This window comes from Nomascus leucogenys, chromosome 1a (genome assembly GCF_006542625.1).
Source record: "Nomascus leucogenys isolate Asia chromosome 1a, Asia_NLE_v1, whole genome shotgun sequence".
Taxonomy (NCBI): Eukaryota; Metazoa; Chordata; class Mammalia; order Primates; family Hylobatidae; genus Nomascus; species Nomascus leucogenys.
In genome coordinates this window covers 22,950,768-22,977,777 of record NC_044381.1, presented here as the reverse complement: position 1 = coordinate 22,977,777, position 27,010 = coordinate 22,950,768, and the positions used below count along the sequence as shown (strand labels likewise).

Sequence of the window (27,010 nt, the reverse complement as noted above, 5' to 3'; positions counted from 1 at the left end):
GGGACCGGGAAGGTGTTCAGTGACACACCGAAAGCAGCCTAGTGGCTGAGGCGTCCTTCTCCCTACCAACGGGTTGCGAAGGAAGTAGTTGCTGTAGCCGCGCCCTGTGCGCCTGCGCGGAGGCGCCGGCTGCTGACGTGGAGCTGGAGCCAGGCGGGCCGAGCCGGGCGTGAGGCAGAGTGCTGCAAGACTCGCTGGGGTGGCAGAGCCGCCGGTGAGGCTGGGGTGGCAGAGCCGCCAGCGAGGCTGGGGATGGGGGCGCCGCTGCTCTCTCCCGGCCGGGGAGCCGGGGCTGCCGGCCGGCGCTGGTGGATGCTGCTGGCGCCCCTGCTGCTGGCGCTGCTGATGGTGCGGCCCGCGGGGGCCCTGGTGGAGGGGCTCTACTGCGGCACGCGGGACTGCTACGAGGTGCTGGGCGTGAGCCGCTCGGCGGGCAAGGCGGAGATCGCGCGGGCCTACCGCCAGCTGGCACGACGCTACCACCCCGACCGCTACCGGCCCCAGCCCGGCGACGAGGGCCCCGGGCGGACGCCGCAGAGCGCCGAGGAAGCGTTCCTGCTGGTGGCAACCGCCTACGAGACACTCAAGGTGAGAGGCCTGCGGGCGCGGAGGAGCTTCGAAGACCGGCCGCAGGAAGCCCACGGCTCCTTCCGACCCGTTCGCGGAGCGTGGGCCTCTGTGACCCCGAACTGAGCACAGCCACCACCGCGACCTTTAAGATACTCAGGTTTCCCACGTGGCCCTGTGAAAGAGCCGAGTCGGCCCCCTGGGGCCTCGGCTGGCCTCCTTGCCCTCTTCCTTTTTGTGACATGGTTATGCAAAACTTTGGGCATCTTACGATTTCGTGAAAATATTTTAATAACGTGCATTTCACATTCGAAAAGCAGGGTGATCATTATTAGTAGGATCTGGGGTAGCCCACAACAGGGAGAGTCTCGAATATCAAGTGACAACTGTGATCGCATCAGTTTGATATGACAGAAATTTGGTTTCTGGAAATAGTGTTAATGGTGACACTTAGTTTGGGTTTAAGGAACTAAGAAAACACTGAAAAGAACAATGAACAACCAGTCAAAAGGCTGGATGTGACTCTTTGCTGTGACACCCCTGTATGACGTTGGATAGTGATTTATTATGTTGGAATAGCTGTTTCTTCATATGCAAAATTAAGGCCATGATACCTCCTCCCAGGGTTATTATGGGGATTAAATGATAAGTGTGCGAACCGCCCCCCTTTCCATAGGACCCATAAATAGGTGCTTAATGACTTGGGTACAAAACTGAGAATTTCTAGTAGGAAATATTTTGTGAATATGCATTTGTATTTCATTTGACAGGTTTTATTGAGTCTTGTGGGGATGAGAGATTTAGCCCGATGCTGTTTTCTTCTACTACTGCAAAAAATCAAACCATCTAGGACATCACGAAGTATAAATCGTACTTGATGGTGGTATTACTGCTTGAAGGGCCCCATCATACTAATGCGTCAGCGATTGTAGTTGTAAAGTATTTCTTTCTAGCCTTTTTTTTCCCCGAGGTAAAATTTTCCACGTTGCTAGGTAGCCTGCTTTTAATGATTGTACTTTGAGTGGATATAATTTAACCTTGGATTGTTTCTCCAGATTGTTTTTCCAGAGCTGAAAATAGTCAAGGAGCCAACAACTTTATTCATGCCTTCCAGAGCAGTTTGGATAATTTGGAGTCATAAAATGAGTGGTGGAGGGGCGGGCCCTGAACTAGGTAAACTAGGTAAATTGAACTAGATAAAATTTAATTTACCTAGTTCATTAAATTCTCACTAGCGTTAGTGAGATTGTAATTTTTATTGGCAGTTAACTGAAGGATGGCTGGGGAACTGGGAAAGTGCTGAGGCCCCAAAGGGCTTTGTTGCCGATTATGTAAAGAGTGATGGAAAAAAAGACTCCAGAAAAGATAGGAAAGAACTCTCCATCCAAGGCACTTCAGCATATGAAGCTCCAACCTCTGTTCTTTGTAGTCAGCCAGAAGCCCTGCTGGTACATAAGGGACCCCCGGACCACTGCGTGAAATCATAATGGGATTTACTAGGGATAGTAAAATTGATAGGATTAGGGAGGTTAATCATGTTAATTTGTATCAGGCGCGAGATAGTAATAGGCTTGTGGTGCTTGAATTTAGGTTGAGCGTCAGGAATGCAGTAGTTGTTAGGATGATATAGATAATTAGGTTAAAGATAGTGATATTTGGATGGTATATTAGTTATCCCATTATGATTTCACACACTGCTTTATAAACTAAGACCAGCAATAGTATTTAGTGTGTTTGACTTTTGGGTATTTAGGGAGTTTATGGACTTTGGAAGTTAAACAAGTGGACGCTTACCCTCTGTGTCAACCCATCTTCTGGAAGATGGAGAACTTCCAGAAGAGAGGGCAGCGGAAACACTGCCAGCTGTTGCCTTCTGCTGTGCTTTGTAGGAGTGGAGATGAGTAGGTTTGGCATGGGAATGGTGAGCATGTCGGTAAGAACTTTGAAAACAAGTGCCATGATTAGAGGGTAGAAATAGTGACGGTAGGGATTCCTGCTGGGAGGGCCACCAGGAGAGACTGATCAGACCCCCCACCCCGGGACTGATCTGATGAATCTATATGGTTGCCTCTAAAGGTTTCTACCCCTAAAGTTTACCACTCATTGTCAGTTAATGAAAAGCTAGATAAAATAAGTGATCCACTCAAGATCAAGGAACGTTTAGGCAGTTAAAGACCAGTATGTCTGGAGTGAGTAACACTTGTACTCTTGGCTCTGACGGGTTTGTGATAGCTACAAATATCTTGGAACAGGGGAGTAGAAGTGGAGTTGTACTGATGGAGGAGGGAATGAGGGGAGTGTTCTGTAGCTCCCCCAGAACGCCCACTGTGTTACTGTGGAAATTATCTGTGAGACAAAAGGGATGTCTGGAGATATTTTGGACCCTGGAAAATCAGACCCAGCAGAACTCTTTGAAAACTTGCATTTTAAACTTATAGAGATGAACATGTATTCATCTTCCAAGTGGAGCACCTCCAAGAACTATTTACCTCATTGAAGATGCTCTCTCTTGGAATAAGGATGAGGACTTTGACTTGCTGTGTGTGGGAGCAATTATTACAGGGTGGTCTGCTTTAATTTCTGTCATAACGGAGAATTGTGAGGAAGTTGCCAAAGAATATGTTTTCTGGGTAATGCAAGGTTTTAATGAACTGAGGTCATCCAATTTGGAGGGCTTCAGCCTTCCATATTATCCATTGAGGCAATGGAGATGTAATGGCTGTTTTGTTTGGATTGTGTCCTCCGGCTGTAAAAAGGGTTTGTACCGGGCAAGGTGGCTCACGCTTGTAATCCCAGCACTTTGGGAGGCCGAGGCGGGCGGATCATGAGGTCAGGAGATCGAGACCACGGTGAAACCCCGTCTCTACTAAAAGTACAAAAAAATTAGCCGGGCGTGGTGGCGGGCGCCTGTAGTCCCAGCTACTCGGAGAGGCTGAGGCAGGAGAATGCCGTGAACCCGCGAGGCGGAGCTTGCAGTGAGCCGAGATCGCGCCACTGCACTCCAGCCTGGGTGAGAGAGCAAGACTCTGTCTCAAAAAAATAAATAAATAAATAATAAATAAATAAATAAAAAGGGTTTGTGAAGGGTAAAAGGTCCAGGTGGCGTTTTCTAAGAGCAGGTCAGATAGAATAGTGGGAGAAGTCGAGTTCCAGTGGCTCTGGAATGAAAACGGGATGCAGAAGCCTATCTCTGAATGTTGATAATAAATACATCAACAAAATGGAAACTGTAATTATGTAAAACATCAGTGGATTTATGATTCTGAGGTGGTTTTGTTCAAATAAATGCCCTTTTGAGGGGGTTTTGTTGTTTTTTTTTTAGATGGTGGTTTTTAAAAAATAAGACTTAAATACAGTTGATAAGACAAGAAGATGTGACATTTGGTCATCAATATTTTAGCAAAAAGATTTTACCTGTGCATGGAGAAATGGAGGAAAACCAAAAAAAAGAAGTGTGGGTAATAATGGAAGGCAAAGGCACTGGCCTCATGCTTTCACCAAGTCATGCTTAGTTCAAATTCCCAAATAAATTACAGTTCCAGATCTCAGCAAAACTTCAAACCATTATGATTTCACACACTGCTTTATAAACTAAGACCATGCAGTAGTATTTAGTGTGTTTGACTTTTGGGGATTTAGGGAGTTTATGGACTTTGGAAGTTAAACAAGTGGACACTTACCCTCTGTGTCAACGCTGGATCTCATGAGGTAGAATAATCTGGTCCCACTTACATGTTTTTAAAGTGGCTATAGCACTTATCACACTGCATTGTAAGTACTGAGTAGGTCTGTCTTTCCTACTAAACCATGCTCCTCATTTTTTTTGTGCGTATATCCATAGCACCTAGCACAGTGTCTGGCACATCAGAGCATTAATATTATAAAAACTCTTATCTGGAGACATTCAGATAGAATGGAAATGGAAAGTGGATTTCTGGCATTTTGACATTGGTGTGTGCAACGCCGTTTGCCATTTCACTCAAATTAATTGCAGTTTTAAAGAGTGGTATAGATAAGTAAATTGGACGGTTATGAGTGAAAAATTCCTGCATGAGAGAAAAATTGCACTTCTACTTTTAATGTTCTAAGGGTTTTTAAGTGAGAGCAATAATTTTTGAATGTAGATAAAAATTGGATAATACATGAAATATGAGAAATGGCACAGAAATAAGCAGATGAGAGAACAACTTGAAAGGATGCACTTAGAAAAACTATGATTGGTAAAAAATGCAAAAGTGTAGAGTTTGATGGCATTTTGCAGGATCACAAGAAAAGAGCCTAGAAAAGGTCTTGGGAATATTTCTGGCATGAAGGTGAAGGCTATTTGATAAGTTGAAAGGATGTGTAGAGAGGGCATTCTACTCCAGGCTTGTCTTGGAAGGGAAGCATTACAACAACACTTCAGTTTCCTTTTATCAGTCTGATGTGGCAGGGCTTTAGCACTTAGGAAGAATTTAGCAAAAAACGATTCTGAACTCCCTGCCCTGTACATTTCTGTTTATTGTTCATTCCTTATATTCTCTTACTCAACCCCTTCTTTAACTGGCACTGACATAGGCGCTTGGAGGAGACCATAACAAAGGAAAAGACACAGTTTCTGACTTAGTTTTTAATAACAAGGGAGACAGATACTTATTGTTCAGTTATTATTTAAGTTATATAATACAAGTCTGTGCAGATTATATTGCTGTGCTGAGAGGAAGTGATTATGTCTTCTTGGATTAGAGAAGAATGTACCCTTTGAGTTGATCAGGAACAAAGTCACCAAGGTTGATGGTGAAAGGACATTTCCGGTAGAAGGGAAACTTGATCAACAGAAAAATAGAGTCATGAGTGTGCAGGGCTTGTTCCAGGAATGAGATGTAGTTTCATGAGGTATTATAGTAATGAGCATTTTCTCCACCAAGGATCAGTTTTAGCATATTTGTCCCAGGGACTCTGTTTTGGGGAGAAAATAAACTGCATGTATTACTATTCTTTTTCAACATTACCCAGATTGTATTTAATCAGTCATTCATAGTAATTGAATAATCATAAAAATATTTTAAAATTATATAAATTGCTTTCTTTTTTGAGACAGGGTCTCACTGTGTCACCCAGGCTGGTCTTGAAATCCTATGCTCAAGCAGTCTTCCTGCCTCAGTCTCCCAAATAGCTGCGATTACTGGCACATGCACTGAACCCTAAAATTATATAAATTTCTATTATAGGTGTGATGCTGATAAACAACCAAATTAAGTTAATTTATAGTCCACAGATGGCATATAGTTTTCATTTCATATGCCAACCCTGATTGGTCATGATTACCTGGAACAGAACTCTTACCTTTTAAGAGTTTTGAGACCTTTTCTGGGGTTAGTGGGAAAGAGTAACATATTTGCTAGTAATGTTTCCCATGGCCCTGGAAAAAGGATGTGGTAGCGTATGTACTACATTTACTATTTCTGCTGTGAACCCGTAAATGTTAGTGTTTACTGGTTCCTTAATTTCAGCGGTTACTCCCTACTTATGGCCAAGGGTGATTATATACTAGCTGTGTTTGATCCTGGTGCCATGACTGGCTGACATGATGTAATCAACAACCAATCAGAGTTCTTAATCAACTTGAAAACTACTGACTTGGTATAATACTAGCCAGAAACTGAGCACTAGACATCTTAATTTAGCTTGTACAGATTTATCGTAGGTAAATGGAACATTTTGAGATATTCACAAGAGCGCAAAGACCGTTACTGTTTTTCATAGACTTTAGGGGATCTGCTATTTCTAGGTTGGGAGCCTGCCAAGGTGCCATGGGAGGGAGAATGTTGCAGGATACTGGAACATAGTTTGGGATCAGATGATGAAGGACCCCTTAAGTTGTGTTCAGGAATCGGAACTTTATGTATTGAATAGTTACCAGAAGTTTTAAAGTGGAGAAATGATACAATCTTATGTTTGTTTTAGGAAGAAAATTCTGGGAGCAATTTTGAGAATGGTTCGGGGAGGGCAAAAAGGTATTCTTGACTGAACTCATTTTACTTACACTGTCTTCTTCTGGAATCCCTCTTCTGTCATTCTTCTTCTGGAATCTTCTTCTGTCATTCCTCTTTGGCAACTTGAAAATCTCCTACTTGGTTCATTTCCCATTCCTTTCGCTTCATTTTGCTTCTTTTAAAACTACACTCACATTTTTCCTTTCTTTGCTGTTCACTGTCTTTACTTTCTCATCTCCCTTTTTCATTCAAGCTGTCATAGACTGGCGTGTGCAGCAGCACATGTGTTGGAACTGTTCTTGTTAAGGTGAACAGTGACACTTTACTCACCAGATCTGATTAGATTGACTGCTCTTCATTTCTTCCTCCTCCTGGAACTTTGTGTCATGTGATATTGTTGACCATTTCGTTCTTTAAGGTGTTCTTCCCTGACTTCCTTGATGTAATCTTTGTCTGTTTCTCCTGTCCTCGCCATTTCTTTTCAGTCTTTATCGTTTTTTCTACTACCTACCCCTTAAGCATTGCTGTTGAGTTCTCTTTTGTGTACTCTTTTATTTTCTAAGCTCTTCCTGATGAAACTCAACCGTATCCTTGACCTAAGCCACTGCTTTTAAGCTGACAGCTCTAAAACCTGCATGTTCTCCAGGCTCATATTTTCAGCTGCCTCTCCTCTGTAGCACAGGTACCCGCAATTAAACATGTCCGAAATCAATCTTATCTTTGTGAAAGCATAAACTGCAAAAGAAGATATAATTATGGCTCTCACAAATACAGAATGAACATGTGTCAGAGATTTAATTTAACATATTAATCAATGAGAGAACCAGTAAGATACTAAAACTAGTTGAAAGAGTAAAAGTGCCAACATTTTTAATCAGATAGGGAATGATGAAATGCCTATAAAACTGGAAAATACCTACCAAGCAATAATGTGTTGCATTCCACGGACATAATTTGTCTTTCTGTGAATAGGAGTCATTTGCATTATTTCCAGTTTTCTACGAGTTACTTCTGTCTCTAGAGTTAAAATAGGTTAGTCAAAGACAAAGGTGCACTCCTCTGAAGGAATAGATAATCCTTGAGGCTCCAGAAATTGAAAGGATATCTAGTAATTTTTTTCTTCCTAGTTCAAAATCTTCCACAATTTTTCCTTGCATCTTCTCCAAACTTGCTGTTTTTTTCCTGTATTCATTATCTTAGTGAGTAACGTTGTCTACGTAGTAACTCTAATTAAAAACTCTGGTATCATGTTCAACATCTCCTTTGATTCTTGTGTATCCCTTTACTTACCAAGTCCTATTCTTTTTCTTAGCTGCTAAAATCTGTTTCTCCCTCATTCTACTTTTTGCAATACTGCCAGAATTGTCTTTCAGAAATATATACTTCTACACAATGCTATTGTTCTCATACTTGGAAACATTTTTGTTTTTGAATAGCACAGATGATAACATCCTAACTCTTTGGTGCAGCATACAAGATCCTCAACAGTTCTTATCCAAACTTGCCTTCCTAGCTATATTTACTACTCCTTTCTTCCTAAATTTCCCCAATGCTCAAGCTTCCCTGAATCCATGATATTTTTTGATACTTTTATACCCTTAACACTTGCTGTTTCCTTTGCCTGGAACAAGTTTCATTATACCTTACTTGTTTCTGAGATCTAGCCCCCATTTCCCTTCTGCTGTGAATCCCATTGCTAGTGTTTTTAGACAGAGTCAGCCCCTTGTTCCTTAGCACACTCAGTTGTGCTTTTCTTGCTTGCTAGATTCTTCTTCTAGATGGAGGGTTCTTGAGGCCACGGCCTTGTCTTTTTATTCTCTTTTTGTGCTCAATACAAGGCCTAATGCCCTGCATCATCATTTTTGAAATGAAGACAACTGAGGTTTTTAAAAGTTCAAGTGACTAAGTAGATGCTGATAGTATTAACTGATACACAGAGGGATAGATTGTTTTTGTTTTGTTTTGTTTTGTCTTTTTTTTTTTGTTTTGAGACAGAGTCTTGCTCTGTCGCCCAGGCTGGAGTGCAGTGGCGCTACCTCAGCTCACTGCAAGCTCCGCCTCCTGGGTTCATGCCATTCTTCTGCCTCAGCCTCCCGAGTAGCTGGGACTACAGGCGCCTGCCACCATGCCGGCTAATTTTTTGTATTTTTAGTAGAGGCAGGGTTTCACCATGGTCTCGATCTCCTGACCTCGTGATCCGTCTGCCTCAGCCTCCCAAAGTGCTGGGATTACAGGCGTGAGTCACCGTGCCCAGCCAGTAGATTGGTTTTGAGCATGTTGAGTTTGAGATATTTATGTTGCATTTAGAAAATGTTCAGGACATAGTTGAGAATAGGAGGAGGCAAGAAAAACAGTTACAAGCATTACTAGTACGTAGGTAATATTCCAAATCATGGAAGTTTTTGAGACTATGTGCAGAATGAGAAGAGAAGATAGAGAAGAAGATAAGTTGCACTAGTGACTAGTGGGCAGGAAACAAGAAAAAAAATGAAATGGGTAGCAGTTAATTTTCTCCCTCTTTCATAGGATATAATGGCCTGGAAAAAAATTTAGATCAGAGGTTGTTTTTTTTTTGAAGGATCATTTGTGCGTATGTGTGTATGGGTGTGTGTGTATGGATTTAAAAAAAATAAGATTAATATATATTGAGTGAATACAGTAATACATTTTCATATATCATTGATTCCTGACCTTCACCACCCCAAAAATGGTTTTTATACTCTGTAATAGAAAGTTTTAAATGTAAAACTAGCTGCAGTATCAAATTATTGCAATTTATGTACTGAGATCAAACAATTCGTGATTTCCTTCAAGGGCAGGAACATAATATATTTTTGTCTCTGGGGAGGGGGGATGACCCTTTAAGAGAAGGAAGGATTCAGTGCTTTCTTTGCTTGTGGGTTTCCTCTTGTTCACTTTTGATCTAGATATTGGTGGTTATGTTCCAGTCCTCCTGCATATGCCCAAGAGGATTGGGAGTGGAATGGACACCAGCAGAAGCACTACAGTTATTCCTGTAGAGATTAGAAACAAGGAGCTTATTGCCCTGTTTGTCAAGGCTCAGGACAGACAGGAGGAAGAAACAAGTATAAAGGTTTTGGTTTTGGAAAGAAGTTGGAATCTCCAGACCCTGGGACCTTAAGATCCACAAAATTGCTGAAAGAAAAAGTACTACCTTATTGAAAGGTAAGATATTAAACTGTTTTAAGGTTTAAGCTATGTTAGCCACAGTAGCATATTTTCATAAACTATGAATTCAAGCAGTCACTTCTGCCAAACTGAAGTTTTTATGACATCGCCACCCATCCAGCCTTGCTGGTGAGATGGAGACCTGTGTAGTGGAGAGATGCATATTGCAAGGAAAAACCTTCACAAAAGTTCACTCGTTTTTGAAATAATGTTTACTGAGTGCCAGGCACTGTAATAGGCCTTGGAGTTACCCTACCTACTTTCCAGAAATTCTCATTCTAAGAAAAGAAAAAACTGATGATTACAATGTGATAAGTGCTATAATAAATAGGTACCAAGTGTAATAAGAATGATCTAACTGTCTGGGGCAGTAATGTTTACATTCTAAAGGATTAATAGGACTCATGAGGTTCAAATTAGAGAGAAATATACGTTTGAAGACATAGGTATGAAAAGGAACATCGTGTTGGAATAACACACCAAATTCCAGAAATTGCTGTCTGAATGTTTGCTATGGGTAAAATAGGGGAAACTGATAAGGGATGTTGCTAGGTAGGTAAGTTTGGACCAGTTGTGAAGGCCTGGTGGCATGCAAAGGAAATTTTAACTTTGGCCATGGGAAAGCATTGGAGATTAAAAAAAAAAAAAATTGTGCGGCTACCCTAGTTCAAGATTAGTATGAAAAAAATAAGAATGTATCTTAGCTTTCTACTTAAGTCCCAGAAAGTTGGTCCTTCTTATTATGTCTTTTCTTTGCTGATATTCTTGGTATCCTCTTGTTCTTACTAGGTTGATTCTAAACTTTGTAGGTTACTAAAGAGCAGAATTTTGACTTAGGCTGTTGAGAACTCCTAAGTTTTACCAATTCGTGCTGCCCTTGATTCTAAAGTGTATGCATGCCTCACTGATCATCTTCAGTATGCATGAAAACTGATCACTTTCTTCATTTTGGAGAGAAAGCTTTAAGCCCTAGAATGGAGATAAAATAAATTGAATAAATGCTATAACAAGGAAGTGGCCCACTTTTTAGTCTAATCATGACCAAAACAGGGTCATAAATTTGTGGTGACCCTAAAGAAAAGAAAACCATCCAAAGAGAAGTCAGACTTGACCCTGAGATGTCTTGCAGGAATTTGATAGTTTGAGGATTCCATTAGGGGACCTTGAACAGATTGCACAGGCTCTGCTTGCAGTAGAGAGGCCAGACACAAGGTATAAATTTTGGAGTTGCTTGTGTTGGAGCATTAGTTGACCATTGTGTTAAAGGAGTTCAGGACTTGGTAAAGTCGATAATCTAGAAACCAGTGAGAAAATGTTGACCCTGGTGAAAGATCTGAGTGAAACGTTTGAAGAGGGATGATATCTACGTTCTGTAGAACAGAGCTAAGAGAACAAAAAGAGAAGATAGTCATTGGACACATGATGTCCACTTACCAGATTTCAACGGCACTCCAAGACCTTACTCCATTTACTTCAACCAGGAGGAGTGCAGACAGCTGGGGCAAAGGGCTGCACAGAGACAATGAGGCTCATAGGAGTCTGATCTCAGCGTGGCATTTCATTTAAAAGCTACATGTAATCTAGTTGTAGCAAGAAGAATTGTACTTGAAGAAATACATTTCAAAAGGCATCTGTCACGGTTGGGATGCCGAGTTAAAGTCAAGGATTTAAGGCGCCAAAACAGGGCATTTCTATAAAATTAGCCCAAAAAGCAGAGGGAGAATGGGAAAATTCTCAGATGATTTCTTGAGGTACTCAAAAGGAGACACATGAAGAGACACAGGCTTTAGTGTTCAGGGCTGTCTGTGTGACCCTTATATAGGTTTACCCTTTCTAGGTTAGAAGCTCTGGAATAGGATGATGACTTAAAGGAGGAGTCACTGATTGACAGTTGAGGCATATAGCAGCTGCCACAAGAAAATCCTTTTTGACCGAAGAGAACATACAAGGAGTGAATCTGAAAATAATACTAGCTTGAGCTCACACCTCCTTGTATAACTGAGAATTTTCATATTGGCCCTCCATATAAATAAATTCATATCTAATTAAGCTAGCTACTAGTTTACATCGTTTCATATACTGGTGAGAGGTAAGAAATTTTTTGAATGTAATGAATATAGGAGAACTTACTGAGAATGATTGCACACAAATTCAAAAATTTTTTTTTTTTTGGAAACAGAGTCTCGCTCTGTTGCCCAGGCTGGAGTGCAGTGGTACAATCTCGGCTCACTGCAACCTTCACCTCCCAAGTTCAAGTGATTCTCTTGCCTCAGCCTCCCGAGTAGCTGGGATTATAAGCACAAGCCACCACGACTGGCTAATTTTTGTATTTTCAGTAGAAATGGGATTTTGCCATGTTGCCAGGCTGGTCTCCAACTCCTGACCTCAAGTTAGCTGCCTGCCTTGGCCTCCCAAAGTGCTGGGATTACAGGAGTGAGCGCCTGTGCCTGGCCCAAAATTCTTAATAGAAAATACATAATGATTTTAATGGATACAAGGAAGATTTTGTCATTAGCAAATTTCTTACTTTAAATCTAAAAAACTACATGTTGGAGGACTCAGAAGGTGATCCTGAACAGACCCCAGAGAATCTGTCTGCAGTAGCAAGGCACTAAGTTTAGATTTTGAAATGCCTTTAGCTAGGAATCTACAACTTAATAAATGTTGAATAATTCATTCCTCTAAGATAAAAAAAAGACTTTTTTTTTTTTTGGAGACAGGGTCTTGCTGTCTTGCCCAGACTGGAGTGTGATGGCATGATCACATAAGTGATTTCCCACCTGGGGAACATCCTGGGAAGCTGGGACTATAGGCACATACCACCATGCCGTGTGCAAACACAATTTTTTTTATTTTTTATAAAGACGAGGTCTCACTATGTTGCCCAGGCTGATCTCAAACTCCTGGGCTGAAGCAGTCCTCCCGCCTTGGCCTTCCAAAGTGCTGGGATTACAGGCATGAGTCACCACACTTGGCAAAACAGACTTTTGTTTTTGTAATGGTTTTTATTATACTCATGTATAGCGATTAAAGAATTTGTTTTGATTTTATAATAGTTTTTATCTTTAATTTTTTTGGAAATGGGGCAAGTTGGAAAATGTAATAGGTTTCCTGTGAGATAAAGAGCAAATCGTAACCTGGTTTAATAACTCTGCAACCTGCATAGCTCAGTACAACATTGCATTTATCCCTGTTAGAAATTGATTAGAATCAGAGAATATATTTTTTTAAATGTTTTATCTGTGAACATACAGAGCAGCATTTTGGAATGCTATAATTCTTTCAAGGAGTTTGTATCAGTAAGAAAGATCTATATGTTACCTCATTTGTGACCTGGGCTGGACAACATATTATAGTGATGAAGTACTACATGTTTGTAACATGTTTTTGTATAATGTTTGTTATTTGATATTCACAACAACCATGTAAAAATAGTACAGCAGGGATTGTTAGCTCTTTCTGTGAATGAAGAAGGAGGAGGCTCAGAGAGGCTAAATATTTTACCTAAGGTCACAAAGCTAGACTTTTGACCGTTGGGCTGCATGAGTGTCTCTGTGTTTCTTTGGGATGGGCATAATTCAGTTTTGTAGGCACAGGCTGGCTTCACCTACTTTTTGCTGTCCTAATCATTGCTTTTAGCAGAAAACTATCTATACAAGGCTGGGACGTGATTGTGAATATATACAAGAAATAAGCATTTTTTAAAAAAATAAACAGTTAAGAGTAGTTGTGAACAGGCTTTTATTAGCACCAAGCATCAGCTAAAATTTTAGGCTGAATGGTTAATTGTTATTAAAGTGTTTTTATTTTTCCAGGAGGACTAACAATACTCAAGAACTTAGAGAAATATTTTTGTTATGCTTTTATATCTAACATTGAAGTTCTGGAAATTTACATGGCTTTGAAGAGCAATGGGCAATTTTTTGATTGTGACAATTTCAGTATTTTTACTCAGATTAACCTTACATAATTATAAAATTCTATATGTGATTTAACATTATAAACTAAGGCCATTTAATGGACTGTCCTATGAAGTTGGATATCTTGTCATTTTACAGGATGAAGAAACACGAAAAGATTATGATTACATGCTGGATCATCCAGAAGAGTACTACAGCCATTACTACCACTACTATAGCAGGCGCTTGGCCCCTAAGGTGGATGTTAGAGTCGTGATTTTGGTCAGCGTGTGTGCTATTTCGGTGTTTCAGGTATGTATCAGTGGATATTTTTATCTATATTTATGTGCACTGAGTGCACATTGCCTAGTGCTAGTCATTAAAACCTAACTGCGAGTATCTTCTTGTAAAATTTTACTTCTAGTTGAGATCTGTTTTATTCATTGGCAGTATTGGAATCTTTGTCAGTGGCAAATCTAAGAAATTGTTGAAGAATGTCATTATTACTACAAAACAACCCCTAAAAAATACAGACCCTTTTTCATTGTTCCCTCTGGAGTATTTTCTACATAATAGCCAGAGTGAATGTCAGCTAATTCATATCATTTACCTTTGTAGGACTTTTCAGTGACTTCCCATTAAACTTGGGAGAAATCGGAATTCCTTAATCTGGCCTAACAAGTCCTGGCTCCAGTCACCAAATGCCGGTAGTGCTTGCCATCATTATTGTAACAACCAGAAATGTCCCACGCATTTCTGTGTGCCCCTTTAAGGGTGCTTCTGCTCAGGTTGAAAACCACTGAAATAGATTAAAAGAGGCATAGGAACTTTTTGTTTTTGTTTTGAGACAGAGTCTCGCTCTGTTGCCAGGCTGGAGTGCAGTGGCACGATCTCGGCTCACTGCAGCCTCCGCCTCCTGGGTTCATGCGATTTCCCTGCCTCAGCCTCCTGAGTAGCTGGGACTACAGGCGTGCACCACCACACCTGGCTAGCTTTTTGTATTTTAGTAGAGACGGGGTTTCACCATGTTGGCCAGGATGGTCTCGAACTCCTGACCTCGTGATCCTCCTGCCTCGGCTTCCAAAAGTGCTGGAATTACAGGCGTGAGCCACTGTGCCCAGCCAGGAACTTTTTATTTGTAAAGTATCACAAAAATTTAACTTCTGCCTGAAATAAGTTTTCCCTGTTATTAAACTAGCCATGCCTATCACATGCTCCTTTAGAGGAAATGAACAAGTCAAATGACTAGAATGAAGCAATCTGCTTGTTTGAAAATTACTTCTCCAGTTACATTCCCAGAAACGACATGATATTCAGTGTTTTTTTTTTTTAGAGATGGAGTCTCACTCTGTCACCCAGACTGGAGTGCAGTGGAGTGATCATGACTCACTGTAGGCTCGACTTCTTGGGCTCAGGCGATCCTCCCACCTCAGCCTCCTGCACAGTTGGGACTACAGGCATGTGCCACCACACCTGGCTAATTTTTGTATTTTTTTTTTTTTTGGTAGAGACACAGTTTTGCCATGTTGCCCAGGCTGGTCTCGAGCTCCTGGGCTCAAGCAATCCACTCACCGCAGCCTCTCAAAGTGCTGGGATTACAGGCATGAGCCCCTGCACTTGGCCGACATTCAATTTTTATGAATAAAAACTATATTGGAAACTAAGGTGGTATATTTAAAATGTGTCAGCATTTGTAGTAGGATTTACCCTTTCAAAGGAGAGAGCAGGGATAATTTTACTTTTTTGTTTTAAACAATGTAATACTGTAGTAATTTTTTAAAAAATATTCTTAATAGATTGCTACTATTGCAGGGTATTATTTGTATATCTGCTATATTCATTCAGTTAATCAGGAGCTGAAATTTATGGAGGTACTAGGTGAGGAGCAGGGCATTTTCTGACAAATGCTTTATGGTTGAATATATTTATGAAGTAAGTTAATGTTTTCCTGTCCAAATAGGTAGAGTTCAACCGTATTTGAGTCTCTCATCAGAATAGGATGAGTGCCACTGTGATATATGCAGATGGCTTAGGAAAAGAGATGAGAATGAATATAGTTGCCTGAGTCTATACCCAATGAGTTTTTGAAACAAATTCCTCACCAGCTAGATTTTGCCATTTAACTCTCTGGTAAGTAGGTTGCTGTTTAAAAAAAAAAAAAAAGAAAAAAATTTTTTTAAAGTGATCTAGGGAAGAGCCAAATGGTAACGATACGAACCACAGGTGTGGTATGATACATTGATTAGCCTTTGACCTTGGGTCCCTGACTGCAGCAGTGATTTTTGGCTCAGCTCAGAGTTTACCTTACTTATCCAGCCTTCAGATCCTGTGTACGCATGGGCTTCGTTCAGTTGTATCTTTTACTTACAAAGTAAGATTTTTGAGATCCCTATTTTTAATTGTAATGGTTTCTTGGGAGATGGTATTCACCAAGACTCTATCATTCCTTTAATTTAGATGAATTTGGGTAAAAAAATGACTCATTGTTCTCTGTTAATTATTCTAGTTTTTCAGCTGGTGGAATAGCTACAATAAGGCAATCAGCTACCTAGCCACAGTGCCCAAGTACCGTATCCAAGCTACAGAGATTGCCAAGCAGCAGGGACTGCTCAAAAAAGCCAAAGAAAAAGGCAAAAACAAAAAGTCCAAAGAAGAAATTCGTGATGAGGAGGAGAACATCATAAAGAACATTATAAAAAGTAAAATAGATATAAAGGGGGGCTATCAGAAACCCCAAATCTGTGATCTTCTCCTGTTTCAAATTATCTTAGCTCCTTTTCACCTATGCTCATATATAGTTTGGTATTGCCGGTGGATCTATAATTTTAACATCAAAGGCAAAGAATATGGAGAGGAAGAGAGATTATACATTATACGTAAATCTATGAAGATGTCGAAGTCTCAGTTTGATAGTCTAGAAGATCATCAGAAAGAAACTTTTCTTAAACGAGAGCTCTGGATCAAGGAGAATTATGAGGTGAGTAGTCAACCTGCTGTGATTTAAGTGTCATCCATCTGACCAAGTTAAAATCAGGTGTATTATGAGGGATCACAGAAGTGTGCTCACATTTCTGAAATCCTAGAGTTAAACAATTAGTAAAGATCTTACTTTTATTGAAAGTAGGACTCTATTTGGTAGTGAGACGGTGGGTTTTTAACGTGTAATTTCTCTTTTTAGAGGATGAACTTCAAATACTTTAATTGACAAATTCTGAAAACGTTTTAAGAATGTTAAACTGCATTGGAATGATATGCATGTTTGCAAGGGTGTTACAACAACTTTTGGGTAACTGCACTAAAATTTGGCCCTCCCCAAGTTTTCTTCTAATCCTGTAAACCTAGCCACAGAGACTAAAAAAAAAACAGGGAGTAAGAGGTGGAAATTTTGTTGAGATGACTTCATTTCAAAATAATTGAGCACAAGATCTTCTGCATAATAACTGACATCTATAGAAAGTTACTTTTGTTTTACTTTTAAATTAAATCGAATTACTGTAATGCCTCTAAACTTTTGGGCATTTTAATAAATGCTTTATGCTACAGTTGTCACCTACAAAAATTACTTTGAGGTGATCAGCTACGTGGCCATCATGTTAAAGGGATTAGCAGTCTCATTATCATAATGACACTGTTTTAGATTCAGGATAAAATTAATTGGCTATTATGTTAAATATAAGAATAGAGCACAGTGAAATGTTTTTGTTTTTTTTTCTTATTCTTATCATATAGTGTCGGGGTTTTGCCGTGTTGTCTAGGATGGTCTCAAACTTCCGAGCTCAAGCAATCTGCCCACCTTGGCCTCCTAGAGTGCTGGGATTACAGGCATCAGCCACTGCACCCAGCCAAAACCTGCTTAAGAAATCTGAGATACATTAGTTTTTTTAGTTTCATAGTCATTTCATTTTGTATGTGATGTCCTAAATAGATTTCACTGAAATTAAAGTTTGGGTCTGAATTATATTTATGTAAATTAACTACTGTGAATTGCGCGATGTTTTACCAAGTATATCTGTTCATAAATAAAATAAAAATGTTATTTAGGGCCGGGTGTGGTGGCTCACACTTGTAATCCCAGCACTTTGGGAGGTCGAGGCAGGTGGATCACTTGAGGTCAGGAGTTCAAGACCAGCCTGGCCAACATAGTGAAACCCTGTCTCAAAATACAAAAAAATTAGCTGGGCGTGGTGGTGCATGCATGTAATCCTAGCTACTCCTGAGGCTGAGGCAGGAGAATCACTTGAACCAGGGAGGCAGAGGTTGCAGTGAGCCAAGATTGTACCTCTGCACTCTGGCCTGGGCAACAGAGTGAGACTCTATCTCAAAAAAAAAAAAAATGTTATTTACTTACAGCATACCATTTAGCTCCTAAACTATTTGAAAAGCTTGTTCTTTTAAGTAGGTTAAAAGTTTAAAAGTTTTCTTTTTTAAGAAGGTAAAGCGTGCGCTCTCTCTCTCTCTCTCTCTCTCTCTCTCTTTTCTTTCCTTTCCCTTTCCTTTCCTGTCCTGTCCTTCCCTTCCTTCCCTTCCTGTCCCTTTCCTTCCTGTCCTCCTTTTTTTCTTCTTTCCCTCTGTGGCCCAGGCTGCAATCTACTCGGCTCGCTGCTGCCCGCGCCGCGGACTGCCTGGGACTGCCAGCGCGCGCCACCACTGCCTGCTTTTTCTCCTTTGGCTGCAGGCGTGCGTTCGCCATGTTGGCCACGCTGGTCGCCAGCTCCTGACGCCGAGTGCTCTGCCCACCTCAGCCTCCCGAGGTACTGGGACTGCAGACGGAGTCTCGCTCACCTGGCGCTCGGTGTTGCCCAGGCTGGAGTGCGGTGGCATGGTCTGGGCTCGCGGCAGCCTCTGCCTCCCAGCCGCCTGCCTTGGCCTACCAGGGTGCTGGGATTGCAGCCCCTGCCCGGCCGCCGCCCCGTCTGGGAGGTGGGGAGCGTCTCTGCCCGGCCGCCCCTCTGCCCGGCCTCCCCATCTGGGAAGTGAGGAGCGCCTCTGCCCGGCCACCCATCGTCTGGGAGGTGAGGAGCGCCTCTGCCCGGCCACCCATCGTCTGGGAGGTGAGGAGCGCCTCTGCCCGGCCACCCATCGTCTGGGAGGTGAGGAGCGCTTCTGCCCGGCCACCCATCGTCTGGGAGGTGAGGAGCGCTTCTGCCCGGCCACCCATCGTCTGGGAGGTGAGGAGCGCCTCTGCCCGGCCACCCCGTCTGGGAAGAAGTGAGGAGCGCCTCTGCCCGGCCGCCCCGTCTGGGAAGTGAGGAGCGCCTCTGCCCGGCCGCCCCGTCTGGGAAGAAGTGAGGAGCGCCTCTGCCCGGCCGCCCCGTCCGGGAAGAAGTGAGGAGCCCCTCTGCCCGGCCGCCCCGTCTGGGAAGTGAGGAGCGCCTCTGCCTGGCCACCCATCGTCTGGGAAGTGAGGAGCACCTCTGCCCGTTCACCCATCGTCTGGGAAGTGAGGAGCACCTCTGCCCGGCCGCCCCGTCTGGGAAGGGAGGAGCACCTCTGCCCGGCCACCCATCGTCTGGGAAGGGAGGAGCGCCTCTGCCCGGCCACCCATCGTCTGGGAAGGGAGGAGCGCCTCTGCCTGGCCACCCATCGTCTGGGAAGTGAGGAGCGCCTCTGCCCTGCCACCCATCGTCTGGGAAGGGAGGAGCGCCTCTGCCCGGCCACCCATCGTCTGGGAAGTGAGGAGCGCCTCTGCCCGGCCACGCATCGTCTGGGAAGTGAGGAGCGCCTCTGCCCGGCCACCCATCGTCTGGGAAGTGAGGAGCGCCTCTGCCTGGCCACCCCGTCTGGGAAGAAGTGAGGAGCGCCTCTGCCCGGCTGCCCCATCTGGGAAGTGAGGAGCGCCTCTGCCCAGGCGCCCCGTCCGGGAAGAAGTGAGGAGCGCCTCTGCCCGGCCACCCACCGTCTGGGAAGTGAGGAGCGCCTCTGACCACCCACCATCTGGGAAGTGAGGAGCGCCTCTGCCCGGCCACCCATCATCTGGGAAGTGAGGAGCACCTCTGCCCGTTCACCCATCGTCTGGGAAGTGAGGAGCGCCTCTGCCCGGCCACCCATCGTCTGGGAAGAAGTGAGGAGCGCCTCTGCCCGGCCACCCACCGTCTGGGAAGTGAGGAGCGCCTGTGCCCAGCTACCCACTGTCTGGGAAGTGAGGAGTGCCTCTGCCCAGCCACCCATCGTCTGGGAAGTGAGGAGCGGCTGTGCCCGGCCGCCCCGTCTGGGAAGTGAGGAGCGCCTCTGCCCGGCCACCCATCGTCTGGGAAGTGAGGAGCGCCTCTGCCCGACCACCCACCGTCTGGGAAGTGAGGAGCGCCTCTGCCCGGCCACCCACCGTCTGGGAAGTGAGGAGCGCCTCTGCCCGGCCACCCATCGTCTGGGAAGTGAGGAGCGCCTCTGCCCGACCACCCACCGTCTGGGAAGTGAGGAGCGCCTCTGCCCGGCCACCCACCGTCTGGGAAGTGAGGAGCGCCTCTGCCCGGCCACCCATTGTCTGGGAAGAGAGGAGCGCCTCTGCCCGGCCGCCCCGTCTGGGAAGTGAGGAGCGCCTCTGCCCGGCCACCCACCGTCTGGGAAGCGAGGAGCGCCTCTGCCCGGCCACCCATCGTCTGGGAAGTGAGGAGCGCCTCTGCCCGGCCACCCATCGTCTGGGAAGTGAGGAGCGCCTTTGCCCGGCCACCTATCGTCTGGGAGGTGAGGAGCGCCTCTGCCCGGCCGCCCCGTCTGGGAAGTGAGGAGCACCTCTGCCCGGCCGCCCCGTCCGGGAGGAAGTGAGGAGCGCCTCTGCCCGGCCGCCCCGTCCGGGAGGAAGTGAGGAGCGCCTCTGCCCGGCCGCCCCGTCCGGGAAGAAGTGAGGAGCGCCTCTGCCCGGCCACCCATCGTCTGGGAAGTGAGGAGCGCCTCTGCCCGGCCGCCCCATCTGGGAAGTGAGGAGCGCCTCTGCCCGGCCACCCACCATCTGGGAAGTGAGCGCCTCTGCCCGACCACCCACCGTCTGGGAAGTGAGGAGCGCCTCTGCCCGACCACCCACCGTCTGGGAAGTGAGGAGCGCCTCTGCCCAACCACCCACCGTCTGGGAAGTGAGGAGCGCCTCTGCCCGGCCACCCATCGTCTGGGAAGTGAGGAGCGCCTCTGCCCGACCACCCACCGTCTGGGAAGTGAGGAGCGCCTCTGCCCGGCCGCCCCGTCTGGGAAGTGAGGAGCGCCTCTGCCCGGCCACCCACTGTCTGGGAAGTGAGCGCCTCTGCCCGACCACCCACCGTCTGGGAAGTGAGGAGCGCCTCTGCCCGGCCGCCCCGTCCGGGAAGAAGTGAGGAGCGCCTCTGCCCGGCCACCCCGTCCGGGAAGGAGTGAGGAGCGCCTCTGCTCGGCCGCCCCATCTGGGAAATGAGGAGAGCCTCTGCCCGGCCACCCATCGTCTGGGAAGTGAGGAGCGCCTCTGCCCGGCCACCCATCGTCTGGGAAGTGAGGAGCGCCTCTGCCCGGCCACCTATTGTCTGGGAGGAAGTGAGGAGCGTCTCTGCCTGGCCGCCCCGTCTGGGAAGTGAGGAGCGCCTCTGCCCGGCCGCCCCGTGTCTGGGAAGAAGTGAGGAGCACCTCTGCCCGGCCACCCATCGTCTGGGAAGTGAGGAGCGCCTCTGCCCGGCCACCCACCGTCTGGGAAGTGAGGAGCGCCTCTGCCCGGCCACCCACCGTCTGGGAAGTGAGGAGCGCCTCTGCCCGACCACCCACCGTCTGGGAAGTGAGGAGCGCCTCTGCCCGACCACCCACCGTCTGGGAAGTGAGGAGCGCCTCTGACCACCCACCATCTGGGAAGTGAGGAGCGCCTCTGCCCGGCCACCCATCGTCTGGGAAGTGAGGAGCGCCTCTGCCCGGCCACCCATCGTCTGGGAAGTGAGGAGCGCCTCTGCCCGGCCGCCCCATCTGGGAAGTGAGGAGCGCCTCTGCCCGGCCACCCACCGTCTGGGAAGTGAGCGCCTCTGCCCGACCACCCACCGTCTGGGAAGTGAGGAGCGCCTCTGCCCGACCACCCACCGTCTGGGAAGTGAGGAGCGCCTCTGCCCGGCCACCCACCGTCTGGGAAGCGAGGAGCGCCTCTGCCCGGCCACCCATCGTCTGGGAAGTGAGGAGCGCCTCGGCCCGGCCACCCATCGTCTGGGAAGTGAGGAGCGCCTCGGCCCGTCCGCCCCGTCTGGGAAGTGAGGAGCGCCTCTGCCCGGCCACCCATCGTCTGGGAAGTGAGGAGCGCCTCTGCCCGGCCACCCATCGTCTGGGAAGTGAGGAGCGCCTCTGCCCGGCCACCTATCGTCTGGGAAGAAGTGAGGAGCATCTCTGCCTGGCCGCCCCATCTGGGAAGTGAGGAGCGCCTCTGCCCGGCCGCCCCGTGTCTGGGAAGAAGTGAGGAGCGCCTCTGCCCGGCCACCCACCGTCTGGGAAGTGAGGAGCGCCTCTGCCCGGCCACCCACCGTCTGGGAATGAGGAGCGCCTCTGCCCGACCACCCACCGTCTGGGAAGTGAGGAGCGCCTCTGCCCGACCACCCACCGTCTGGGAAGTGAGGAGCGCCTCTGCCCGGCCACCCACGTCTGGGAAGTGAGGAGCGCCTCGGCCCGTCCGCCCCGTCTGGGAAGTGAGGAGCGCCTCGGCCCGGCCCCCCGTCTGGGAAGTGAGGAGCGCCTCTGCCCGGCCCCCCTCTGGAAGTGAGGAGCGCCTGCCCGAACCCACCGTCTGGGAAGTGAGGAGCGCCTCTGCCCGCCACCCACGTCTGGGAAGTGAGGAGCGCCTCTGCCCGGCCACCCCGTCTGGGAAGTGAGGAGCGCCTCTGCCCGGCCACCCACCGTCTGGGAAGTGAGGAGCGCCTCTGCCCGCCACCCACCGTCTGGGAAGTGAGGAGCGCCTCTGCCCGACCACCCACCGTCTGGGAAGTGAGGAGCGCCTCTGCCCGACCACCCACCGTCTGGGAAGTGAGGAGCGCCTCTGCCCGCCACCCACGTCTGGGAAGTGAGGAGCGCCTCTGCCCGCCACCCGTCTGGAAGTGAGGAGCCCTGCCCCCCCGTCTGGGAAGTGAGGAGCGCCTCTGCCCGCCACCCACCGTCTGGGAAGTGAGGAGCGCCTCTGCCCGGCCCCCCGTCTGGGAAGTGAGGAGCGCCTCTGCCCGCCACCCACCGTCTGGGAAGTGAGCGCCTCTGCCCGACCACCCACCGTCTGGGAAGTGAGGAGCGCCTCTGCCCGACCACCCACCGTCTGGGAAGTGAGGAGCGCCTCTGCCCGACCACCCCCGTCTGGGAAGTGAGGAGCGCCTCTGCCCGGCCACCCATTGTCTGGGAAGTGAGGAGTGCCTCTGCCCGACCACCCAGCGTCTGGGAAGTGAGGAGCACCTCTGCCCGACCACCCACCGTCTGGGAAGTGAGGAGCGCCTCTGCCCGGCCGCCCCGTCTGGGAAGTGAGGAGCGCCTCTGCCCGGCCACCCACCGTCTGGGAAGTGAGGAGCGCCTCTGCCCGGCCGCCCCGTCTGGGAAGTGAGGAGCGCCTCTGCCCGACCACCCACCGTCTGGGAAGTGAGGAGCGCCTCTGCCCGACCACCCACCGTCTGGGAAGTGAGGAGTGCCTCTGCCCGGCCGCTCCGTCTGCGAGGTCTACCACGGAGGCCAGAAGCAATGTGGGGGCTGGACGTGGTGGCTCACGCCTGTGGTCCCGGCACTCTGGGGGGCGAGGCGGGTTGATCACTTCGGGCTAGGAGTTCGAGACCAGTCTGGCCAACTTGGCGAAACATGAAAAATACAACAGACAAACCAACCAACCAACTCAGTGACAACAAAACAGGTCTACCCTGGAGTCATACTCTAATTTTTTCTATTTTCCTCCCTTTCTGATCCTTTATCCCACTTCCTTTTTCTTCCTCTTCCTTCTCCCTCTTCTTTGTCAAATAGAGGATTGAGTTATTATCACTGATCCATATAAAGTCCCTCTCTCATTTAACTCCCACCTCCCATTTCTATTCCCTGACTTCCCATGTGTAACCTTCCTAATATGTTTGATACGCATCTTTTTGTTTGTATGTATTTTTAGAAAATGTTTATTGTTTTTGTGTGCAAAAAAATTAATAAAAAAAAAAAAAGAAAAAAAAAAGAAGGTAAAGCAGCTCAATCTGCAAAACTGTGTCTTTCTTAGGGTGCTATTGTGGGGTGAATTATATGTTATCGTAGGAAGTTGTCTTAGTCTTTACTTCCTAATATTTGGAAGTAAAATAATTTCTTTCCAAAATTTGATGTGGCTATGAAACTGGCTAAGACAGCTTGTTCATTTTGCTTTAGTTGACATGCATTAAAAGTTACAGAATTGCAGGCTGGGTGCGGTGGCTCATGCGTGTAATCCCAGCACTTTGGGAGGCCCAGGCAGGCAGATTGCTTGAGCTCAGGAGTTCAAGACCAGCCTGGGCAACATGGCGAAACCCTATCTCTACCAAAAAAATACAAAAAATTAACTGGGCGTGGTGGTGCCTGTGGTCCTAGCTTCTCGGAGGTTACAGTGAGCCAAGATTGGGCCACTGTATTCCAGCCTGGATGACAGAGTGAGACCCCATCTCAAAAAAAAAAAAAAAAGTTGCAGAAATGCAGATGTTCTATGTTCTCACAAGTTTTAACTCTGTGGTTTATTTAACCTTCTTTGGAAACTTTAATTTTAAAAAAATGAAAAATTCATAATTATCTTTAGATGAAAGGAGATGTAAGTTCAGTTTGGAGATAAACATGTATGTAAGGTCATTTTGTTCCTTGGTTAAGATCACCAAATCTGAAAGTCATCAGTTAAATTTACAAAGGACTATATTAAAAAAATAAAGTTTTGATTCTTTAATATTAGACATTAGTTGTAGAGAGGAAATGTTAAGCCCTTTAAACTCAGTCAATTTTCATTGAGGAAAAGAATGTATTCCTAGGTTACAGAAATCAGTGACAAAAAATTACTAGTTCTAGGCAGGGCGCAGTGGCTCATGCCTGTAATCCCAACACTTTGGGAGGCCGAGGTAGGTGGATCACTTGAGGCCAGGAGTTCGAGACCAGCCTGGCCAACATGGTGAAACCCCATCTCATCTCTCCTAAAAAAAAAAAAATACAAAAAAATTAGCCAGATGTGGTGGCATGCTCCTGTAGTCCCAGCTAGGGAGGCTGAGGCAGGAGAATTGCTTGAACCCAGGAGGCAGAGAGTGCAGTGAGCTCCAAGAGAGACCCTGTCTCAAAAAAAAAAAAAAAAAAAAAAATTACTAGTTCTTTTTTTTTTTAATTTGAGATGGAGTTTCACTCTTGTTGCCCAAGCTGGAGTGCAATGGCATGATCTCAGCTCACTGTAACCTCTGCCTCCCAGGTTCAAGCAGCTCTCCTGCCTCAGCCTCCCAAGTAGCTGGGATTATAGGCATGTGCCACCACGCCCGGCTAATTTTTTCTATTTTTTTTAGTAGAGACAGGGGTTTCACCATGTTGGCCAGGCTGGTTTTGAACTCCTGACCTCAGGTGATCCACCCACCTCAGCCTCCCAATGTGCTGGGATTACAGGCGTGAGCCACCATGCCCGGCCACAAAATTACTAGTTCTTATACAGGTTGTTCTTTCATGTTTAACACTGAATGTTAAAATGGTTAATTGCAAATAAATAAATAAATAAATAAAATGCTTAATTGTTTAGTATTTTTAGGTGAATGGTTATCAATACATTCACTGGAAACTTTTTACCTAACGTTATATTAGAAAAATGTAAATATGCCATAAAGCTAACGGCAAATGTTTCTCTTTGGATTGTGAAGTCATCTAGTTATTTATACTTACAGGTCTACAAGCAAGAACAAGAGGAAGAATTAAAGAAAAAGTTGGCAAATGACCCCAGATGGAAGAGATACAGGAGATGGATGAAGAATGAAGGGCCTGGGCGGTTAACATTTGTGGATGACTGAAGATTGATGGAGTGCTACTATGCCAAACCTTAATTGTGATATTATTTTCATAACTGAATTATTTTAGAAATCTATCAATTGACTGCTGCTCAGCAGTAAGTAAAATTCCTCAAGTATTTGATTAAACAGAATAATGTCGAAATTTAAACCTTCCCTTAAAACTTTATACATAAGACATTTATGATTGTTCAGTTTTTATAATCTATTTGTGGATTTTGTTAAAAGATTTCACATGAAGATTTATTAGTTGCCATTTAAAATTTTTATATGTTTAGTTAAAAGATTTGACATGAAAATTTATTAGATACCATTTAAAAATTTTATGTGTTATGTGTTTATTCTTCGAGAATGTTTCCTTACTCTTTGTGATAGTGCTACATTTTTCTGCTTTCATAGCCTCTGTATTTTCACAAAACACCAAAAACAGCATTTAATTGTATTATCATGAGTGTTTTTCTGGACACAAACTTCTTCACTAGAATGACCTAACATGTCGTTTTCATTACAGTCATTATAGGATTGAAATACCTTCAAAATAACCTCTCTAGGAAAGTCTTCTGCTAGAATATCCCCCCTCTATTCATTATAAGATTCTTTGTTTTTAAAGCCAGTCAAATATAATAGTCTTAATAAGATCAGAAACTCTCCAGGAGAGTGAGTCTACCCTCACGTCCTTGTAGGATGATCTTGATTATAGTCTCATTATAGGACTATAACTGTGTTCTCAACATTTCTCCAGAAAGGACCTTGTAAAAAAGTCTTTTATACCACAGTATTGGTTTTTTCCCCCTCTCTCTTCATTAAAAAAAAAAAAATAGCAAGGCAGAAATAGTGTATTGAAAAGTTGTTCATCTATTATGAAGTCCTTGAGTGGTGAAAAATCCATTGTACATGGGAACATTTCTATGCATTTAAACCAGAAACGAGATACGTGGCTGTGTGCTCTTCTATCAACCAATGAAATGTAAGTGTTTTTACGTGTGTGGCAGTGCAAGTAAATAACACATTATTTGACTGCATCAGGCATGATACTGCACCAAAGTGTCGGTACATATTCACGGTAGTAAATCAGTACTGCTGTTAAAGGATTTATCCCATTGCTTCATATTAATAAAATGGTTACAATATATCACAAGTTTGTTGGTATGACATTTGAAGTGAAAAATTAAAATTGCTTTTATATAATTTTTAAAGATTGGTATAGCATGGTTGATATGCAGAATCTGTTTCTAGCTAAAGTAAGCTAGTTGTTTTGAGAGCTTAGCCCCAGTCAATGTGAGACAAAGCAGGAAGGCTCTTGCTAATGTAGACAAAGACCTGAGGCAAGGTAGTTAATCTGCGAGGACTTCAGTTGGCTCAGTTATAAACTTGGGGAAGAGTCTGACCAGATTATCACTAGGGCCCTTTTGCAGCTCTAAAATTATTTATATTTTTGTAAACTTTAGATGAA

General features: G+C 45.5%; 1 protein-coding gene across 1 annotated transcript; it reads left to right on the top strand.

Annotated features, from left to right (window-relative positions):
* Positions 1-225: 225 nt before the first annotated feature.
* Positions 226-26,692, top strand: DNAJC25 (DnaJ heat shock protein family (Hsp40) member C25). Its single transcript, XM_003260357.3, has 4 exons — positions 226-588; positions 13,790-13,942; positions 16,137-16,607; positions 25,438-26,692. The coding sequence occupies exons 1-4, from the start codon at positions 253-255 to the stop codon at positions 25,558-25,560; spliced, it is 1,083 nt and encodes a 360-aa protein (XP_003260405.1). The 5' UTR covers positions 226-252; the 3' UTR covers positions 25,561-26,692.
* The last annotated feature ends 318 nt before the right edge of the window (positions 26,693-27,010 follow it).